This window comes from Uranotaenia lowii, chromosome 1 (assembly GCF_029784155.1).
Source record: "Uranotaenia lowii strain MFRU-FL chromosome 1, ASM2978415v1, whole genome shotgun sequence".
Lineage (NCBI taxonomy): Eukaryota > Metazoa > Arthropoda > Insecta > Diptera > Culicidae > Uranotaenia > Uranotaenia lowii.
Window position 1 is genome coordinate 164,766,888 of NC_073691.1, and position 17,640 is coordinate 164,784,527.

The 17,640-nt window shown below is 40.2% G+C and overlaps 1 protein-coding gene across 1 annotated transcript in view; it reads left to right on the top strand.

The window, feature by feature from the left end:
* The window catches only part of LOC129739120 (protein O-mannosyl-transferase 2), an 87,429-nt gene that overhangs the window by 33,372 nt on the left and 36,417 nt on the right, over positions 1-17,640 (top strand). Inside the window, exon 6 of the mRNA XM_055730551.1 lies at positions 16,360-16,534. Within this exon, the coding sequence (XP_055586526.1) occupies positions 16,360-16,534 (175 nt within the window). The remainder of the gene's footprint in view (positions 1-16,359; positions 16,535-17,640) is intronic.

The window sequence follows — 17,640 nt, forward strand, 5'->3', positions numbered from 1 at the left end:
CCACCTGTAAGACGCCACCCTAAGGTAGGACAACCCAGCTTAATCTACTGAGAGTTCCGGTGACCATTTGTGTGTACCCCAAGATAGGGAAATAAAGGTGGGATTTCTTTAATGCGCATTTAAGGTGTTTCCTTGTTCCGAAAATTTATCGAGTGTGCCGACCCTGAGGCTTAGAGGGGGGTTCTTGCTCGGCTGAGCAGTCTGGGGAACCGTTGGTTACACAAACAAGTTAATATAAATAATTTAAATGCGATTTTATATAGTGACAACGATTCCGATCAATTTATTTTGAAGGTAACCGTTTTGTATTCCAGTGTAGACAAATTTGTCACAGTAGAACTAAACGCTCAAATGTATGTTCTGAAGTAAGAGTGTAACATAAAACGCAAACTTTGACCGAGAGCCCGAGGAAGCGGGATCAAGAGCGTCATTCTTGAACCGATTTCCGGACAAACAAGTGGTGTTCAAGTGAAATTCAGGAATTTCGGATAGAATACGCTATCGGAATGAATGAGTGGCCTGAAGTACAAAATTCCAAAAAAGTTAGTTTCCTACTCTCGGTGATTGGATTTGATGCTCTCAAAAGATACTTTAATTTCCAACTGACCGACGAACAGAGAAAATCCCCAGAAACTGCCTTTGCTGCTATTCGTGCGCGTGTGATTAGACCTCGCCACATCTTCGAAAGCGGCTTATTGCCAATAGTAAAATAACGTTGGATAAAGCTGTTGATGAGTGTCGGCTGGAGGAAGTTTCAGCAAAATGCATATCTACATGATCTGGGGAACGAAGAAAAAAGTGAAGTGTTAAAAATAAAAAAGAAAGTACAGAAAAATTGCAAATTTTGTGGTAGTTGGCACATTTTTAAGAAGATTCATGCTCTTCTGCCTATGGACATAAGTGTAAAATATGTAAAGGAAAGAATTACTTCGAAATTGTGTGCCACAAAAACACTGGTGAAAAGAAAAACAAGAGAAGAGTTAAAGAACTAAAACAAGAGTCAGATGAAGACATGTGTGATACCAGTGAATCAGTGTTATCAGGATCATCGGCAGGTGAATACGAAAAGGAGATCAGGAAAATTCACAACCAACGCAGCGATTGGAGGGCATGTTTTAGCAGATCTGTTGCTCAAATTTGGTTCTAGCTGGAGCAAGGGAAAATGCGAACTAGATACTGGCGCAAATACTAGCATTGTTGGCGTTAATTGGCTTAATCAGTTTTATGGTTCCGGATGCCCAAAGTTGCTTCCTCCACGTTTGAAACTTCAAAATTTTGGTGGAGGGACTATTCCTGTATTGGGTGAAATAAAAGTGCGCTGCAAACACAAGTCGAAGGAAGTAATTCTGGTGCTACAGGTAGTCGATGTAGATCACCGCCCTCTCCTATCGGTGAATGTCAGCGAAATTCTTGGACTGATCAAATTTTTCAATTCAGTCGCTTAACAAGTCCCAAACACGTCATTGGATTTATGGAAAATCTACCGCCTAGCAGCCAACAAAATAGCTGACATCCATGCCTGTGTATTTGAAGGTTTTGGAAAGATCGCATGAGAAATATCACTGGAAGTTGATTCGTCCATTCAGCCACACATACTGCCACCTCACCGTGTTCCCATCGCTCTTATGGAAAGATTGCGTTAAGAACTGATCCAACTAGAAAAGACGGAATCATCACTAAGGAACAACGCCACACGGATTGGGTAAGCAACATCCTACTCGTCAAGCGATCTTGCTTTGCTTGCTTGCTTTTTTCGACAGTTGATGCCAAAAAAGGATTTTGGCATATTTCTCTGGGTCATGAAAGCAGTCTTTTGACCACATTCTGGACCTCTTCCGGTAGATACAGATGGTTGCGTTTACCGTTTGGGATCTCGTCAACTCCATAATTTTTCCAAATGAAGTTCAAAGAAGTAATTGATGGACCAGAAGGTATTGAGTGTCTTGCAGACGACATTCTCATCTACGGACGAGGAGAAACACTCGAGGAAGCGTTAAAAGACCACAACATTCGTCTCCGACATCTCATTTATCGGTTGGAGCAGCACAACGTCAAACTCAACCGTAGAAAGCTCAAACTATGTCAGTCAAAAGTGAAGTTTTTCGGACATGCATTCACCCCGAAGTCTGATTTCGGAGAGAACGCCTTGGAATTGGAGCTCAGCTGAACAAATGGAGTTTCAAAAAAAAAAAAAAATAAAGGATATGGTGCCCAGTGCAGATACTCTACGGTATGACGACATGAGACGACCCCTTATGATTGAATGTGATGCCAGTTCCTTCGGACGGGGGGTGGCAGTATTTCAAGAACAGGGCATTATAGGAAATGCGTCGCGTACGTTATCTGAAACTGAAAAAAATATGTTCAAATACAAAAAGAGCTACTTTTAGTTCTTTTCGTTTGCATCAAGTTCGATCATCTTATTATTGACATTCCGCACGTTGTGATCAAGACAGATCATAATAACCTTTAATAAATGTTATGAAAGCTCCGAAAGCTCCGAAAACGCTTCAAACCCTTTACGTTCCCTGCACCGAACTTAATAGTCGCCTAACTAAATTATTTTTAGAAAAACCATCTAAAATCATATTAAGTTACTTGTTCACTTTAAGTAAATCTCATTGCAGCGCCTTGATCAGGGCACTCTCCGGTCATTGTAAACTCATCTATCATATGTAAAACATTCAGCGTGCTGAATCTCCAGTATGTGGTAATTGTAAACCACACAGTATTAAATATTATTGTGCATTTACATGATTTAGCTGCAAAAAATTGGAACAAGTCTTTTCTACTAAATTCACATGACTTATGTAAATTACGAGATGAAAAAATGCTATTGTAAATTAACATGACCAACACAATCAATCCGTTCTGGCTTATTATTCCTTTTTAATTTTTGGATAATTATTTTATCAACTTCTAGTCACTAGCCTCATAATCAAGCATGTTAATGATGGCAAAGTCATTCATAATGTTTAATTTTTCTAGAGTCAACAAGCTCCAGATTTGAGACACTATTTTCTTGGAGCATCAAGTCGAACCTGCTGCTTACCGGCCGACCATTTGGTGTTGGTTTGTGAAACGATTCTGCTACATATTGTTTCATGCTTAAATCACTGAAAAGCTGGTATAACTCCCCCTGCGTAGGAGAAAGATATTCATCGCCCAGAGCTCCTGGCGCCAACTAGCTCATCATTCCCTAAGCTTCGTTTCCCTATCATGTAGTGATACCAATAGCAATATTTCGATTTTTTCGTAAATCATTCAGTTTTCATTTGACAATTCGAAAATATTTTTTATGAAGGAAGAGTTATGTAACTCAGTTAGTTTAAATTTTTGTTTCAATGTAGCGGATCCATTCCATTTTTATTGAAGAAGAGTGCATAATCTTTTAAAAATTTTATCCATAGGGGAAATTTGAAGAAATTTCAGACGATCTAAAAACTATACTCTCTAATAAAATGCCTAGACTAAATCGTTCACCAGAAGATTCTTTTTAAAAGAACCGCAATTTTTTCCTCAATAAAAAAAGAACATTTTCGCTTTGAAAGTCTTTAAATCTATCACTTTTATTTATTTGCTAAACTTAATTATTAAAAACTGTTAAACTTTAATTCAATAATATTATGTTATTATTTTTTAAATTTTAATATCCAAATAGGAATTTTTTTTTAATACGAAGAATTGATTTTCATATGTAGGCATGTTTCAAATTTTGTTCCTCAAATTTCAAAGCTCAATGAATCTAATACATTTCAACCATCGGGACCTTTTTTCAGGAAAACATAACAAATATTGGACACCATAACAACTTATACTTTTGCACGCAGAAAAATTGAAGCAGGCTTAAAATACTTGGTAGATAATGAAATTCTATATATTTTTCTACGTGTCATTAGAACACGTGGAGTAATTTTTGAATGCTAGCGCCCTATCACAACCAGTGGATTAATCACTTACTAAGCAGTTAAGACACCTTTGGTTGATGGAAATGTGGCGCAGAGTTATATCAGTTTATCAGTGCTTTAACCTCCACCGCGATAGCAGTTTTGTTTCCAGATATTCGATACTTAATTTGATGGCAAGTAGCTATGGACGCCAACATTGAATCACAAACCAGCGCTTAATAGCTATCGCCATGATGTTCACAAATTTCGGCAGCTATTTCGTCGGTTTTCTGATAAATACTGTTGTTGCTGTTTCGAAGCTCGTATTCCGGTAAATAGCCCAAGGAAGACTTTTTCTTTGGCGATATCTGTTTCAGCTTTTATCGGATTACTTCCGGTTACACCGCCGCCGTCGTCGCCGCCTAGCTTGACGCCAGCAACAGCCGCACCCAGCATCAACGAGAAACGGAAGCTGTTGGCTTTTGCCCTGTTCTGTCCTTTTACCAGTTCACATCAACCCCTTTCCTTCACCTACTTAATCGTTCTCAATGAAGCGATGGAAATCGGGCAAGGGGTGTAAATGCTGTTGCCCATTAGAGCCGTTAACGAGGGTTGAAGTAATTAAGAGATCTTGCGAAATGAGTTTTGATCGGGCAGATTTTTTTCTGAAGGGGGAAGGGGAGCGGTGGCTCCTGGCACGACTTCGAGCGGAAGTTGCTAGCCGCAGCTGGCGATGAGTGTTTCTTCGATTTCCATCAGCTGTGAACATAAATAATCAGGCAAAATAGCGAAAGTGATGAAACAGATCGGGTGGATATTTTGACGGAACGATCTATGTATACTTTAATCGAAGTTAGTTGAACTATGATGTCGATATTTTTTTTTTGCTTATATAGGTATCAACGAAAAATTTCGAACATATGGGCTGACAATGCAAGGGGGTATACGAGAATTTAGAATAAGGTACACCGGGACAAGTGAAGACAATAGTTAATTGATTACGAATTACACGATTTTTGAATGTAAAAGTTTATTGCAAAAAAGTGTGAACAACTGAAAAAAGATGGGGTTCATTTTATGAATATTCGTTGGATCAGGAGGACCAACATGAAGAATGTTCTGAAGGTTAAGTTTAGGAATATTCGTTTGATTGAGAGGACCAACATGAAGAGTGTTCTGAAGGTTTATTTTATGAATATTCTTTGGATCGGGAGGACCAACATGAAGAATGTTCGGAAGCTTCACTTCATGAGCTTGCGTTGGATCGGGAGGACTAACATGAAGAGTGTTCTGAAGGTTAACTTAACGAATTTATTTTGGATCGAGAGGACCAACATGAAGAGTGTTCTGAAGGTTCACTTCATGAGTATTTGTTGGATCGGGAGAACCAACATGAAGAATGTTCTGAAGGTTAATTTGAGGAATATTCGCTGGATTGAGAGGACCAACGTGAAGAATGTTCTGAAGGTTCACTTTACGAATTTCGTTGGATTGGGAGGACCAACATGAAGGATGTTCTGAAGGTTCAATTTATTAGTTTTTGTTGGATCGAGAGGACCAACATGAAGAGTGTTCTGAAGGTTCACTCTATGCGTATTCGTTGGATCGGGAGGACCAACATGAAGAGTGTTCTAAAGGTTTATTTTATGAATATTCCTTGGATCGGGAGGAATGAACAACATGAAGAATGTTCTGAAGCTTCACTTCATGAGCTTTCGTTGGATCGGGAGGACTGACATGAAGAGTGTTCTAAAGGTTCCCTTAATGATTTTTTTTTTGGATCGGGAGGACCATCATGAAAAGTGTTCAGAAGGTTCATTTTTTGAATATTCGTTAGATCGGGAAAGAATGTTCTGAAGCTTCACTTCATGAGTTTTCGTTGGATCGGGAGGACCAACATGAAGAGTGTTAGGAAGGTACATTTGATGAACATTCGTTGGATCGAAAGGACCAACATAAGGCTGGTCTAAAGATTTACTTAATGAGTATTTGTTGGATCGGGCGGACCAACGTGAAGAGTGTTCTAATGGTTCACTTCACGAATTTCGTTGGATTGGGAGGACCAACATGAAAGATGTTCCGAAGGTTCAATTTATTAGTTTTTGTTCGATAGGGAGGACAAACATGAAGAGTGTTCTGAAGATTAACTTTATAAATTTTCGTTTGATCGGGAGGATCAACAAAAAGAGTGTTTTGAAGGTTTATTTTTCGAATATTCGTTGGATCGGGAGGATCAACATGAAGAGTGTTCTGGGGGTTCATTTCATAAGTTTTCGTTGGATCGGGAGGATCATTATGAAGAATGTTCTGAAGGTTCATTTTATGAATATTCGTTGGATCAGGAGGACCAACATGAAAAGTGTTCTGAAGGTTCTTTTAAAAAGTTTTCGTTGGATTGAGAGGACCAACATGAAGAGTATTCTGAAGGTTCACTTCATGAGTTTTCATTGGATCGGGTGGACCAACATGAAGAGCGTTCTAAAGGTTTTTTTTTAAATATTCGTTGGATCGGGAGAACCAACATAAAGAATGTTCTGAAGCTTCACTTCATGAGCTTGCGTTGGATCGGGAGGACTGACATGAAGAGTGTTCTGAAGGTTCCCTTAACGATTTTTTTGGATCGGGAGAACCACCATGAAAAATGTTCTGAAGGTTAATTTTAGGAATATTCGCTGGATTGGAGGACCAACATGAACAGTGTTCTGGGAGGACAAACATGAAGAGTGTTTTGAAGGTTTACTTTACGAATTTCGTTGGATCGGGAGGGCCAACATGAGGAATGTTCTGAAGGTTCACTTTATGAGTTTTTGTTGGTTCGGGAGGACCAACAAGAAGAGTTTTCTGAAGGTTCACTTTATGCAGAAAATGTTTAAATTGTGTATGAAAAAGTTTTGTTCCAAAACACCAGTTTGTAAAATTTAGAAAAAGAAAGATTGGTTATAAACATTATCGAATGGGATTGGGATTGTTTTAAGTGTGACTGGAGAGGGATGTCCAGTATATTAAGGTTGTAGTATGTATAGTATTAAATAGTTGTTTTGAGAACTTTTCTAGTCAAATGGATTGGAAGGACCGCAATTTATATCTGTGAAGAACTGGATGTTCAATATCTGCATAGAAGTTTGTTTAGGTAGCATTCTCGTTGGAAAGGCGTTTCAGAGTGAAATGTTGAGTACAAAAAAGAGACCTCCACTGTAAGATTAGCATGACTAACTTCAGGAGTGTTCTGAAGGATTCCCACGAAGGATTCACTGAGTTGAGATTAACAGTAAATCATGTGTTTGGTTGGAGCGAGATGTTCAATACCAGAGGAAAGTTGAGGGACCTTCGAATCAGTTTTTGTTTGTATAACGAATCGATAATGTCTATGTCGTTAAAACTTCAGGCCTTTTTTTCAGGGGAACACAATTATGGAGAAGGCAGATCTTGTCATTGATAAGGCCGATAAACCAATCAACAAAACAGAACTCAGAACTCAGGGCTCAGATTTCAGAACTTGTAATTCAGATCTTAGAACTAAGAACTTTTGACTCTGAGTGATATCTCATCACTCAGATTTCAGAGCACAGATCTCAGAACTAAAATCCCAGAACTCAGATCCCAGAACTTAGATCTCAGAACTCAGGAACTTAGAACTCTGAACTTGGAATTTAGAGCTCAGAACTCAGAACTTTTTATTAAAAACTTCCCAGTAAGCGCGTCCTCTCAAAAATCGACAGAGCATGTAAAAAATTGAGAGTTGAGTCACCGAACTAAGAATAAAACGGTTATTTTCGGCGACACTCCAAGAACGCAAATATTCTCATTCGGTTTGTCCTGCCGAGATACCTAGAGGCAACGAATGCTAATGCGTACATGCGAAATCAGTTTGAATCGTACGCTCGTACGGTGCAGTCGACTTCTCAGACAGGCAAACACGCGTTTCGAAGGGAAACATACAAACACGATTCGGGTTGTTTTCGTGTGTTTCTCTGGAAGGAATGTCTTAGATTATTTCGTGGCACTCACTCAAGGCACGCGTATGGTGTGTTCCTCTCTGCCGATGTGATGATGCAAAATCGCCAGAGAGATCGTTACGATCCCTCTGGCGATTTGAGTTACCTCTCTGCCGATTCATGTTTACTGGGTTAAAGCTCAGATCTTAGAACTTGGAACTCAGAACATAGAACTCAAAACTCAGAGCACAGACCTCAGGGCTCCAGACTTAAAAATCCAAACTTTGAATGACATGAAATCATTGTTATAATTTTATTTTGTTTTCAGATAATCAATGTAAGTGATAGTTTTGTACGGATCCATAACGATATTGGATCATTAATAAGATTCATTTTCTCAATAAACAAATTTTGATTTTGATCATAGTCGTTTTCGACTGAATGGTTTTGGCTGCTAAGGTGCTTGAATATGTTGATGAAGGAGAGTACCAAGCATATAGACTCGTAATCATGCTCATCACGGTCAGGTAAATGCATCCGGAACACTTCAATATAATTATTACAGAGGGGGAGCCATAAACCGACACGTGCGGTGTATTTGAAGTGTTGACAAAGATTTCTACATCCAGAATCATTCAACTTTAGGAACGGTGCACATGGGGCGGAAACGTTCATTCCATTCATTCACATTTTACACGCATTAGGTACCATGCCACAACATTCAAACCAAATGCCATTCATGAGCAGGGTCTAAGGTGTAGTGCCAGAGTTCTTGGCCCCCATCCTTCCTTCCTATCAAAGAAATTCCAACCAACATTCTCGGTCGATAATAGAACAAAGACATTCCCGAGTGCGCCTAAATGTATGCACTTATTTAGCAGCAGTCTTTGGCTCTCGAATACAAAACGAGCACCTTCAAGCTCATCCACCCCACACGCAAGCACATACTTTCGAGATGAACATTATGCCGCTTAATCATCGTTAATCTGACCTGCTCGTACGGTCCATTTACAACGATGAATAGAAGGGAGGGTGGCTTCAGTTGTGGTTCAGAATGTTGTGGCACTGCTTTTATTAGGAATGGATCGTGATTAAAGTGCTAACACTGAAACCATTTACAAAAAAATCCGTTCGATGCGATATTTATTTTCAAGCAAAAAACAATCTCCACCGTTGCCTAAACAAAAGCGTTGTTTCAAAATACTTACCATAAATTAAGGCGATTTCTTACCGAGCCCGGAAAAGACCATCGTACCGCAACCGATGAACATCACACTGCTGTTCAAAGTGTTGTTTTTTCTGTTCAACCAACTTTCGACACGTTCCAATGCTAGGGCCTGCGGTAGTCGATGATGTAAATAGCTTTCCGGCTGGAGGATGGATTGAAGAGAAGAGGATGAATGCGGTTACTCCAAAGGTAAATACTTCAACGGTGATTGCAACCAGTTCAATTTCTAAATTCGATTTGTCCGAACCTAGTTGCGAATTCATAAGTCAATTTTCGGACTTCTCATCCGTCAATGAACAAGCAGTATTTCTGTTATCATGGCACTCGAAGTGATGTGCCGAATTTGACATCAGAATCTTGAGCACAGTCAAACAATAAAGGGTGATACGGTCAAAATTTGGTCAAGGGAAAACGCGTGTAAATCGGTGAAATCGTTTATTTAAAAATTCAAATTAAATTTCTTTTTCAAGTTTAATTAGTATAAAATTCAGGAAAAATATTCAGTTAGGCTTCCGCTTTTCCAAATCCGAATTGCCGGACCTTACGCTTAACCCCTGCCATCAGATTTTGTACAGCCACCTTGTCCACTTTCTTCGCCGCAGAAAGCCAGTTTGCCTTGATCTGCTGCTCGTCATTAGTAGTTTTTTTGGTCTTCTTTAGGTTCCGCTTGACAAATTCAAATACTCTTTCACGTAAATTCCTTGGTTGACAGTCCCGGAAGCTACGAAAATGCTGCTTTTCAAGCCACAGGTACAGATGGCTTGCCAAACCAGATGTTTCTTCGCGAACTTTGACAGTTTCATGTGCTTGAAAATATCTGCTACCTTTCCCCTTCCTTTTGCCGTATAAAATTCCTGTCCTGGAAGCTGCTTGTAGTCGGCTTTGACGTAGGTTTCGTCGTCCATTTCCACGCAGTCAAACTTCGTCAGCATCGTCGTGTACAACCTCCGGTATCGCGCTTTGGCCGTCGTATTTTGTTTATCGTCGCGATTTGGAGTCACTACCTTCTTGTAAGTCGATAGTCCGGCTCGTTTTTTGGCTCGATGCACGGTTGTAGACGATACACCCAGCTTATTTGCGGCATCTCGGAGAGAGAGGTTAGCGTTTCGCTTGAAACTACCGGCAACTCTCTTCTTCCGGTTTTCGATTTTCCCCCGATCCAGACTTCCTGGCTATCGACAAACGTTTCCCAAACACTTTAATTACATTTGTAACGGTTGATTTGGCAACTTTTAGCGATTTTGCCAGCTTTGCGTGCGAATAGCTCGGATTTTCGCGATGCGCGAGCTAAATTTTGATACGCTGCTCTTCTTCCTTGGACGGCATTTTGACAACTGAAAAGTGAATTCCAAAATTAAAATAGGAGCAACATTCTACACACATACACCTTTAAATTGAGGGGTGTTCAGGTTTTTTAAATGAAAAATTGAAAGAAATACATCAAGTTGATGTTGACCAAATTTTGACCTGGCATACGAGGAAAACCTGCTATTCGGGAATGAGGAGTTGGTTTCCTGTCAAGCCGCAGGCCTACGCGGCCCTCATTAGATGGGAACCGAAAAACGAAAGAATAATCTTTTTTTTTTTTTTTTTTTAAACTGTGACCCAAAAATGGGTCTTGACTCAAATATTCAGTCAGCGAAACCGTGCAGTATATGAGAAGGCAATGCAAATCTTGCCGTGCCTAAAATATCCAAATTTGAGTCCAACTACCGTAAGATGAAAAGATGGGAATAGATATAGACCAAGAAAAATGATTATGATCACATGGGAGAACTATTCCCTTCATTCCGATAGACATCGACACTCAACCAGTATAATTTTCAATCGCCAGGTTGGTCTCCTGTAGTAGAATGTTAATACATGGGCCCCGGAGAGGCGCAAGATGTGGGTTCAAGTCTCACCGGGAGACAAGGCGAATTTTTTTCGCATGTTTTTCAACATCAATTTTCCCATATCTAGTCCCTGAAATTTCATCTAAGTTGGATTCATTTCTCTACAAAGAAAGAATAATCGTAGCCAGATTTAGAACACGGGTTAGAAACCTTACAATGGTTCAGTTTTATGCGCCAACTGACGTTGCTGATTTGCAGGAGAAAGAGCAGTTTTACAGTCAACTGAACAGCGTGGTAGAGAAAATTCCGAAGGGTGACATTCAAAATCATTTGGGCGACTTCAACGCAAAGAATGGCTCTTACAATCAGGACCTTGAGCGCATCATGGGGCGCCATGGTCTAGGACAGATGAGCGAAAACGGAGCGCTGTTTGTAGAATTTTGTGGCAACAACAACATGGTGATCGGTGGATCGCTCTTCCCCCATCGGCCAGCACATATGGTCACTTTGGTAGTCCGAGATGGCCGAACAGAAAATCAAATTGACCACATCTGCATCAACCGAAAATGGAGAAGGAGCCGATCTTGATGTCCGCCACAAACGAAGCGCAGACATTGCATCTGACCATCACCTCGTCCTTGGCGAGATACGAATAAGAGTTGCGCGTGTCCAACGGCACGAGGAGAAAGTCGGCTGTCGATACGACTTCCGCCGGTTGGAGAATCCAGAGGTGAAAAGGGCATATGTTGAACAGCTAGAATCCCGAGCCTCGGAGTTGCCGACAGACGGAACAGTCGAAGAACAGTGGTGTGGAATCAAGAATGCTTTTATCACGACGAGCCATGGTACTCTCGGTAAAGTTTGTGGAAGAAGAAGTGAATGGATGTCGGATGAAACTTTGAGGATGTTCGATGATCGGAGAAAGGCGAATGTCGGAATTGAGCAGGCATGTACCGGGTCAGCCAAAGCAGCCGCCCGCTTACGATATGCGGAGCTGGAAAAGGCAATTAAACGAGCTTGTAGACGAGACAAGAGAGCCTGACAAACTTCCTAGCCGAAGAGGGAGATATCCGATTACTTTATGACATTTCTCGCCGCCTCAGTGGTGCAAGGACTAATGCTAGAATGTCGCTAAATGGCCGAGCAGATCAGTTATTGACCGATCAACAGATCAGCTCAAACGATGGACCTAGCCCTTCGAACAACTCTTCCGAGTCACGAATAGCGATGGCCAACAGAACCCGCAGCTCGAAGGGCCAACGGTAAGTCGCATTAATGTCGTCAACTCGGAAGTGCCCTCGTTGGCTGAAATAGAAGCGGCAATCAAAGACATGAAATCCAACAAAGCACCTGGGATCGATTGCATCCCTGCTGAAATGCTGAAAGCCAACCCTGCCTTGTCAGCACAAATGTTGCACCGTCTTTCCGCTGACATCTGGGATACTGCAACATTCCCGGCCGACTGGAGGCAGGGTATCCTCGTAAAGGTCCCGAAGAAAAGAGACCTGACAAAGTGCGGTAACTGGCGAGGCATAACGTTGATCTGTACAACCCTCAAAGTACTCTGCAAAATGATCCTGAATAGGATCCAGGAGAAAATCGACGCCACACTACGACGGCAACAAGCTGGATTCCGATTCGGACGATCATGTGTGGACCACATCACAACGCTACGAATCATACTGGAACAAATCAACGTATTCCAGGACTCTCTGCTGCCAGTGCTCGTTGATTTTGAAACAGCATTCGACAGACTTAACCATGAAACATCTGGGCAGCTCTAAGGCGACGAGGAGTCCCAGAGAAAATAGTCCATCTCATCGAAGCACAGTACGAGGCATTTTCGTGCAAGGTCTTGCACGCCAGTGTCTTGTCCGATCCAATCCCGGTAACTGCTTGAGTGAGACAGAGATGTGTCTTATCACTGCTACTCTTTCTCATCGTAATGGATGAGATTCTGACTGGATCGATCGACTGTGCACCGAACCGAGGATTGCCGTAAAATCCTTCAACAATGGAGCAACTGAACGACCTTGACCTGGCAGACGATATCGTTTTGCTCGCCCAAACACAACCGGATATGCAGGGAGAGCAAACTCGACGACCTCGGAGATAGAAATCAACACAGGAAATCTTTCCAGTTTCATGGTAGCTGGGCAACAGGTTGAGAAAGTGGAGTGCTTCCAGTATCTCGGTAGCCAGATAACGCCTGATGGTGATTTGCATTTGCTAGATTTGCATTTGCGAGTCTCCGGAACACTTGACGCTCACGCCAAATATCTCTACGAACGAAAATTCGAACCTTTAACTCAAACGTCAAATCCGTATTGCTGTACGGGTGCGAAACTTGCGTGCACATATGCGGTAACGACGCGAAAACTGCAAGTATTTGTAAACCACTGAATGCGGAGTATCATCCGCGCTTGGTGGCCTGGCATCTGGATCTCAAATGAGGAACTACATCGCCGGTGTCATCAAAGGGCGCTAGAAATCAAGATTCGGGAACTTAAGTGGAGATGGAATGGGCACACGTTGCGAATAGATGAGAACGAGATTTGCAGAGAGGCGCTTGAATGGAATCCAGAAGGACATCGGAGAAGAGATAGACCCAGAAACTCGTGGCGGCGAAGTCCGGCCGCGGAAATCCGAACTGTCGACGAGAATCTTGACTTTGACCAAGTGAAGACGCTGGCTCCGGATCGTCAACAGTGGAGGTCTTTTACCACGGCTCTATGCACCCGAGGATCGGCGCGGGAACGTTAAGTGAGTAAGTAAAGTGGCTGCGTCCTTTTGTTTACACACTGTACGTGATAACATCAAAAAAAACATTTAGTTTGTGATAATATTTCAAAATGCGTGGTCTAACACCGGAGAAGAGAAAAAGTGTACTGATGGTGTACTGTGGTGTACTGTTAGCGGAATGTAAATGAGAAAATTGGCCAAAGAAGAGGATGTAATGTGAGCGTCGAAGCTGTACGAACAGCTGTTGAAAAATATGGTGAACATTGTATATTTGAAGATTATCCGAGGAGTGGTCGAAAATTTGGTCCTGTAAGCCCTGCTATCGACAAAAAGGTCAGGGATACCTACAAACAGAAACCATCTAACGTGATGGGGTCAAGACGTACCGGAAGCATAAAAAAACCTTAAAGGAACCAAATCAAGCCGTTGCTGTCAAACCAAGAGCCCGGAAACTGTATGATCCAATATTTTGCAAAATTTCTGTGTGCATTAGGCTGGAACAAATTTGTATAGATCGCTGAAATTTCCAAAAAAAAAATCTTCGATAAGCTGAAAGCGTTCCCTAGTTATGAGTCATTTAAACCTAACCTCAAAAAACAACTGTTTTGATAGTTTCAGAGCTCGTAAGCTGTATAGCCGATACCGAGGCAATAAGACAGGTGATTTCTAATAGACGGCAAAACTCACGAAAAACCATATTCCAGACAAATTCCAGCGGTTGAATCCAATAACATTTCTGATCGTGGCTAGGTCCCTAGCATTTTATAGTATGTATTTGCTGGTTCTTTTGTATAAAATATAACGATTGGTCAAGATTCTGCTCCTGTGAAAATAACAACAATTTTCAAAAAGAACACTTAAGTTTTCGCTATTTTTAAAAGCCTAGAAAGAGTAATCTTGAATGTACCCTTCGCCACCTATGATCTGTACTAACATATTATACTTAAAGTTCAATCTCATGATGGTTTTGCTTCGTTATTGTCGGATTTTGCAGCAGCCATTTAATTAAAATCGCTTTGAGATGGCTTAAAAATAATAAAGTTTTGTTAAATTCATAACAGCTGCATTCACTAAATTGTCCTCAGTTTCTTTTAAAAGAGAAATATTTTGGACCGAAAAGTACCAGAAATTGAAGGAGAAGAATGTAGCCGCCTAAAATATAGATTAGAAGAAGGATAAGTGGGATCAACTGATCAATATTCTGGCCGAAAAAAGTGTGCGCTGGCCGATGGGAGATACAGAGAATAAAGTAGAATTTTTTCTTACAAAAAACGATACATTTTTTTTCAAATTATTTCATGAATTATCATAATCTACATTTCCTTCATAGAAAGTATTTCGATCAAACGAACTGTTAATGAGATACACGCATTCGTAACTGTCCCATTTCTAAATCCACTAAGCTTTATTTCATCTTTTGTATTCTTCATATTATTGATTTTTTTGATAAAAAAAATACTTGATCTATAGATTTTGTGCAATGATTTTGTATGTAATTTTGTTGCATTGTTATTTATTCCAATTTATTTTTTTTTCGTTATTTTTTATTAGCCCCCCCCCCTTTGCGGGGTTCCAACTCCGAGTGACAAAAGAAGGATTTGAAATTTGTTCTGGCATCATGGACGATAAACCGTACGTGAAATTGGACTTTAAATCCCTTCCTGGGCCACAATACTTCACTGTACGCAAGGACAAGGATATCCCGAAACGGAGAAGGAAATTTTCACAAAAGATTCCGATTTCATTATTAAAATTCCAGTTGATTTAACAAGTTTGTTTCCTCGGCAAAATTAATAACAATTTTTTTTCCTAAAAAACGAATGATTTTTTTCTTAATGACACAAGCAATTAAATTAAAACTCATCGTATGAAATCTTTTTTAATCAAAATCAAAATGTTAGTAAAAATCTTCTCTAGATGAATAAATAAGAATTCCGATTCCCTGCAGGACAACTCACGTCTCGTTCCAGATTTTTCCTGAAAACTTTTTAAGTGGCCACCACTTGCGTCACTCTTACAAACTTCTCTATTGGAAAAGTTGAAAAAAAAATTGACATCAATCGAGCAAATGACTCCCAACTTTTCGCCTGTCCGATTGTCCAGGGAATGATTTTCCGGGTTCTTTTTTTGCTATGGTTTTTGAAACCAAGAATCAAAATCGGAACCCGCGAAATGGTGTTACGTAAACATTTGAAGTGGCAAATCGGTTCGATGCGTGCTGTTTCATTGATCCAAAATTTCCCGGAGGATGCCGGGAAGAAAATGAAAAGAAGGGGGGGGGGGGGGGGGTACAGCGAGTCACGATGGAAATACGAAAGGAGAAAAACTTTTCTGCAATTCATTTGAATACTTACTTTCGGGTTTCTTTGTTTTGTTTGCGTTGGGAATTGTGGGTCAATTTTAAAATTTAGAGGGGTAAAATCTGACGAACGTTGCCACATTGAAAGTCCAATGATCTATTTTTAGCTGTTTATTTCTATTGAAAAAAGCTAGTTTTGTGCTTATAATTATTTTAAACAAAGGTGTTAGAAATTTTTGGGGGCTTCTTGCTACACTGTACACCTGAAAAACGAGTCCCGAAACAGAAAAAGTGAAGCTTTAAGTGGTTTTGGTTTGTTTGCTTATGCCGATGATATTTCTGAGAGTTTCCAATTTTTGTTTCATTCTTTTCTATTTATTTGATTTGAACTTGTTTGTTTCCATTCACAACCGTTTTTCCTTTTTATTTTCAGGGTCAATTTTTCTCTGGCTCCGAGCATCGAGTCTATCTCCTGGGTAATCCTGTCATCTGGTGGAGCAATTTGGTCTTTCTGGCACTGTTTGTGCTGGTGTTTTCGGTAGAAGTTGTCCGAAACCAGCGGAATTCAGGGGCGGAAACGACCGGCCTGGCCGGAACCGGAAATGATGGTAAGTTTCACGATCGCGTTTTATGCCTGACTTTCAATAAACCAATTCGAAACAAATCAAGATGAAAACAATCTCCGATAGTGATACAGTCAATTTTTATTAATTCATTTCGATGATGATGTTTGATTTGAAGCTTCCAATCGCCGTCAAAGATTTGTTTCGACATCAATTGGCTTCGGTCGTTTTCACGGGAGCCTTTTCGAGTGTTTTTTTTATCTATTACAAAATATTGTTATTCATATGGAAGGCATTGTAGTTTCAAAGAAAATGAATAGTAAAATTTATCATAAGTTTAAGTTGGGACTCTTGTTGGGGCTTGAGTTTTTTGTATAAGTAAATTAAAACAAAATAAAACGTGTCGCCACTCAAAAGTGGCTTAAGCAGGAAAGTTGATTGCGATAAAATGAATAAAATTTCAAATTTTCACTTAATTTTCCCGAATGAAATGTATATGGATTTTTTTTTTATTACAACTATTTGACTTAACCTCTGATACATAGCTGGCCAAGTCGGTATCGAAAATGATATTAATCTATCTATTAATCTATGATACTACTGATTACAAATCGATTTCACAATCTATAAAAAACTGAGCTATTGTTTTATAAATTTGGATGTCACATTTTTTCAACAGGATTTGGATGTCAGGAACCACGCGTTTGTCCAAAAGTATCCTCCAGATGATGCTCCGTTTTGCATCGAAGTTAGGGCATAGGAAAAGGAAATGATCAGGATCTGCATGTGTTGCTCCACAGTTGCACATAGCGTTTGGTATAATCCTATTTCTATGCAAGTGCGCAGGTAAACGGGAGTGATTACTGATCAGTTTTGATAAAATTATTATTTCCCTTCTGTCTAGTTGCAGCTGATGAAACCATGGGAATGTGTTAACTTTAGTCAAAATACTATGACAAAATCGACCTTTGAGTCCAGCGTTCCACGCACTTTGCCATCGATGCTTGGCGTTTTGTAAAATCGGAAAAGAGAGATCATGGCTTGTGATCGTGTATTCCTCTGGTATACCATCTCTACACGCCAGTTTTGCTTCTTGATCAGCCCATTCATTTATCTGGATGCCTCGATGTGAGGGAACCCATACAAAATTA